The sequence below is a fragment of the Anomaloglossus baeobatrachus genome, chromosome 1 (assembly GCF_048569485.1).
Source record: "Anomaloglossus baeobatrachus isolate aAnoBae1 chromosome 1, aAnoBae1.hap1, whole genome shotgun sequence".
Lineage (NCBI taxonomy): Eukaryota > Metazoa > Chordata > Amphibia > Anura > Aromobatidae > Anomaloglossus > Anomaloglossus baeobatrachus.
This window is the reverse complement of record NC_134353.1, coordinates 645,053,509-645,058,348: the sequence shown is the minus strand read 5'-3', so window position 1 is coordinate 645,058,348 and position 4,840 is coordinate 645,053,509. Positions and strand designations below refer to the sequence as shown.

At 39.2% G+C, this 4,840-nt stretch overlaps 1 protein-coding gene across 1 annotated transcript; it reads left to right on the top strand.

The window, feature by feature from the left end:
• The first annotated feature begins 1,457 nt into the window (after positions 1-1,457).
• LOC142297039 (olfactory receptor 6E1-like) lies at positions 1,458-2,408 on the top strand. Its single transcript, XM_075341270.1, has one exon. The coding sequence runs from the start codon at positions 1,458-1,460 to the stop codon at positions 2,406-2,408; it is 951 nt and encodes a 316-aa protein (XP_075197385.1).
• Positions 2,409-4,840: the final 2,432 nt, after the last annotated feature.

Genomic DNA, 4,840 nt, shown 5'->3' with positions numbered 1-4,840 from the left:
CCCCTCAACTTCTGCAGTTTAACATCCTGATGTATAAAATAGGAGATACGTAAAGTGCATTCCTGTTAAAAAGAACTCAATCACTACCACTATTTTGTAAAACACATGAAGGCACAAGTAACAAAAAATTCTGTTATAAAAAGGCATTTGTCACCGCGGAAAATTCTGTCTACCTGCAAATATAATGTAATTCTGGAGGTAAATAACATTACAATGCTGCCTTGCCAATTTACTGACAGTGTGGCTATTGGGAGAAAATAAACTTGTTTCTTCCCATGAGCTGCCTTTTTTCAGTTATAGGATCGGTGCAGGGAGTTGATTATAGGTAACTCTTTATAACTTATGCTAACTACATGTATTTTCAATCTTTGTTTAGCTCTGTTTTAACTATAAAGCATATATATTCAGGATGATGTCTGAAAAGAATTGTTTCATTATGGAAACATTTTTATAAATGAATGGTAATCCATATGTCGATTGATTTCAGAATTGCTTCTGTTCAGGAACCGGCCTGATATTCTTCTGTGCGCCGCACCTTCTGAGATATCCTATGTACTATGGTGAGCTGAACTGGTCTCATTTCTGAGTTGATTTTTGCCATCTGGTTTCAGACACTTACAAAACTTGAAAACTGTGCTCACTATACGTTGGCATAAAATGTTCCCTGCGGCACCTGTGTATAATAAATGTAGTTTAATATTATTTATGATGCTCTTGGCTCTCTCCAAATCCCAGAACATAATAAATATGAAATACAAAAAAAAACAAATAAGTATTTCTCACCTCCTTTCTCACCTCCAGCCGCCCTGCTGCTCACTACCAGCCCTCTCGTCTTCCTCTTTCTGGTGTCAGGAACTCCATCTCTGTCCTCTTTACCATAAGCTAGAACATTCAGGCCGATCACTGCGCATTGTAAGGCTGTGGTGCAGGTCATGACAACACAATGTTGCATCCTTATGACACACAGTGACCCCTAAGACCTGATCGCTGCCAGATGTCCTGGCCTAAAGTGAAGATGCCAGAGATGTGGTGCACAATGATTGGAAGAAGAGGAATGAACGGCAGCCAGCAAGCACTGTAACGGCCATATATGTGAGCAATGAGGGGAGTATTAGGGGTTTTATTTTTCAGTTTTCTGGCTCTAAATGGCTTCCAAAATGTTGGCCGGGCAGATTTTGTTTTTCAAATCGTAAATCGAATTGCAAAGTGTTGGAATTTGTATAGAGAAACAAGTTTCAGGACATTTTACTCAACTCGATACTCTGTAGATCAATTTGTTCATTTCTATTCATTCAGATTTCAGTAGGAGATACAGCCCAATATAATATGAGATATGTACACTGTCAATAGGTATCTGAAACTTCGGCAAGCATAAAAAATATTGACAATTTGTATGTTTTTTTGTACTCTTGCTCAAAAATATGATCTTCTATCTTTTTATAGAAACTTCTATAGCAATGAACAGAAATAATGTGACATCAGTTACAGAATTCATCCTTCTGGGGATACCACTGAGCTACCAGTTACAAATCCTGCTGTTTGTGGTGCTTTCTACATGCTATGTAATTACTTTAGTAGGGAATACAACAATAATTGTAGTTAGCGTGCTTGATGCTAAGCTTCATACCCCTATGTATTTCTTTCTTAGCAACCTAGCTCTATTAGATATTAGTTTCACATCTTCAATTGTTCCTAAAGTGGTCTACAATCTAATTACTGGAAGTAGAACGATCACTTTCCATGGATGTCTTGCCCAATCATATGTCTACTTTCTTTTGGGTACCACAGAATTCTTGCTCCTTGCCACGATGTCTTTTGATCGGTACGTGGCTATCTGCCACCCTTTACGATATTCAACTATCATGAAACCAAAGCTCTGTTTTAAATTAATTATGTCCTCTTGGATGGGTGGTTTTTTTGATACAATTGCTCAAACAATCTTCACTTTCCGTTTGCCATTTTGTGGCTCAAACATTATTGACCATTACTTTTGTGATGTTGCTCCTTTGCTGAAGCTGGCATGTGGTGACACGCATTATATTGAAATGATGGACCTTATAATGGCATCTTCCTTGGTCTTAGGGTCATTGTTTTTCTCAATGGTTTCCTATGGTTGCATTATATTTGCAATTTCAAAAATTTCATCTGTAGTCGGACAAAAGAAAACATTCTCTACTTGCGCATCACACCTTACAGTGGTATTCATCGTGTATGGGAGCTGTATCTTCATGTGCATCCATCCCTACAAAAATTCAAAAATAGATTTATCAAAAATTGTGGCATTACTTAACTGTATACTTACTCCTCTTCTTAATCCTTTCATTTATAGTTTTAGAAATAAGACCTTTAAAGAGGCATTAAAACGCACAATGTATAGGCAAAAATATTTCTCTAACCTAAAAGCATAGAGTACAATAACAAAAATACATAGCATCAAAAATATTAAAAAGGAATCTATTAGCAGGATTTCATTTCCAAAATATTTCCACTATATGAGCATGTAGCTTTCAAATAACTGAGAAATCAACATTTTAAGTGATATATAAATGAGGCAGAACAGCTATTGTAAATATTACACCTCCGTCACTCCAACTCTATTCCCTGGCCATCACAGCCTCCTCCTGCTTGACTAACAGCCTCTATACTGTATGATTTCATGTAAAAAAGTAATCAGCCAAGCAGGAGGATGTGGTACCGAGTGGGCAATAGAGCTGGAGTGACAAAGGCTTCAGATATTAAGCTTCATTTACATACCAATTCAAATGCTGATTTTTTTTTAGCAAAAGAAGAATGGACTGGTCAAGTAAAGGAATTGCTAGATTTGTCATTCAAAAGAGCTATATGAACTTCCAAATTCTTTGTGGGTGAAATCCTGCTGACAGATTCCCTTTATCGTGTTCATGACTAACATAGTTCACGTGATCAAAAAGTTTGTCAGATTTTCATGCAGAAAAAAAGGAATTTTACTACTTAATGTAAAATCTCTTACTTATAGCCTTCATTAGGGTACGCAAGAAAACCATGGGTGTATGCTGCTGCCACCAGGAGCCTGACACTAAGCATTACACTGCAAGAAAAAGTTGGCTTCTCCCTTGCAATCATAGGGCTCAACTATTTAATGAGAAAGCAGTATGAGAAGCTATACAACAATACAATACGAAGAGTACAGTATAACAGAGCAATAAGTCACAGACGACAATGAAAATGAAACATCCCAAAACAGCATGGGTGGGGGGGTCTGTGTCCCCCTATGAAAGCTACTAAAAATATATTTTATGGTAAGTACTAAATATTCTCTTTTAACCTGTTAGTTTGGGGTGTGAAATCATGCTGACAGATTCCCTTTAAGGCTATGTTCACACTTGCTTTATAGTCAGTGGCAAAGTTTAAAGCTACTAAGTTCTAGTGAAAAGTTGTAACATGGCCACCTTCTTAATTGACCTATTTACAAACTTTCCTATCAGCTCCCATACATCTCACACTGTCACTCACACTGTATACTACGCCGCACTGTATATAGCCGCAGCCAGTTGCCATATTATTTGTATACTGAGACTTTCTCCCGATTACGTCCATTTTAATATTTTGGGTGATTCACTGGGACCACATGTATTTTTTCCCGGATCTATGCTTCTTAAATGTTTTCTACATGTATTTGTAATTGTCCATATTAAAATTATGATATATTTGCACACAAATACTCCGTTTCTCTTGTTTACATATTAGTCATTTGGGAGTGTGCTGTCTCTGGGAGATTCTGGTGAGTTAAATCATACCTTTTACCAGTATGACCCTTTTGAGACCATAAGGTTTAACCATGAGGCTTCTTGTTTGGAGAGTCAGATAGCATTAGGCACCCTCATTTGTATACAGCCCCTATATACCACAGTGCAGAGCCAGATAGGAGTAGGCACCCTCATATAGTATACAGCCTGTATATAGCACAGCCTGTATATAGCACAGTGCAGAGCCAGATAGCAGTAGGCACCCTCATGTAGTATACAGCTTGTATATACCACAACTGTATACAGCACAGTGCAGAGCCAGAGATAGCAGTAGACACCCTCATGTAGTATACAGCTTGTATAAAGCACAGCTGAATACAGCACAGTGCAGAGCCAGAGATAGCAGTAGGCACCCTCATATAGTATACAGCTTGTATATAGCACAGCTGTATACAGCACAGTGCAGAGCCAGAGATAGTAGTAGGCACCCTCATGTAGAATACAGCTTGTATATAGCACAGCTGTATACAGCACAGTGCAGAGCCAGAGATAGCAGTAGGCACCCTCATGTAGGATATAGTGATTAATACTCACTTCTCCTCGTTCCCCCACTGATCCGGTCTCCTCTGCTGCAGAGCTGTCAGAACGTCGACAGTTACAGCGGGGAGAATGATAAGAGAGGGAGCGATGCCGATGCAATTGAAAGCACGATCCTCAGTGGGGAAGAGGGGGGCGGTGACAGCGCGGGCACCGGGCCCCCCTGAGTAGCGGTGCGCCACTCCTGCTACCGCGAGTGGGCCCCCCGGCAGCTCAGGCCCCGGCATTTGACCGGCTTTGCTGGGTGCTAACGCCGGCCCTGGTGACATGCCACCCTCGAACCATTACAACTAAATCTGACCTCCAATATTGAGCTCATTCCCTTCCAAGCTTTGCAATGTAGCTCAAAAGCAGTTTTTGACCACATATGGGGTATTGGTAAACTCAGGAGACATTGAGTAAAAAATTGTATGGTCCATTTTCTTCTATTTCTTTTTTTGAAAGTTAAAACTTTGAAGCTAAAGCAACATTTTAGTGTAAAAATATTGACTTTTTTTATTTTCACAGTCCAATGTTAT

Excerpts from the sequence above, each read along its gene's own strand:
- LOC142297039 (XM_075341270.1), top strand. The coding sequence starts at position 1,458 with ATGAACAGAAATAATGTGACATCAGTTACAGAATTCATCCTTCTGGGG.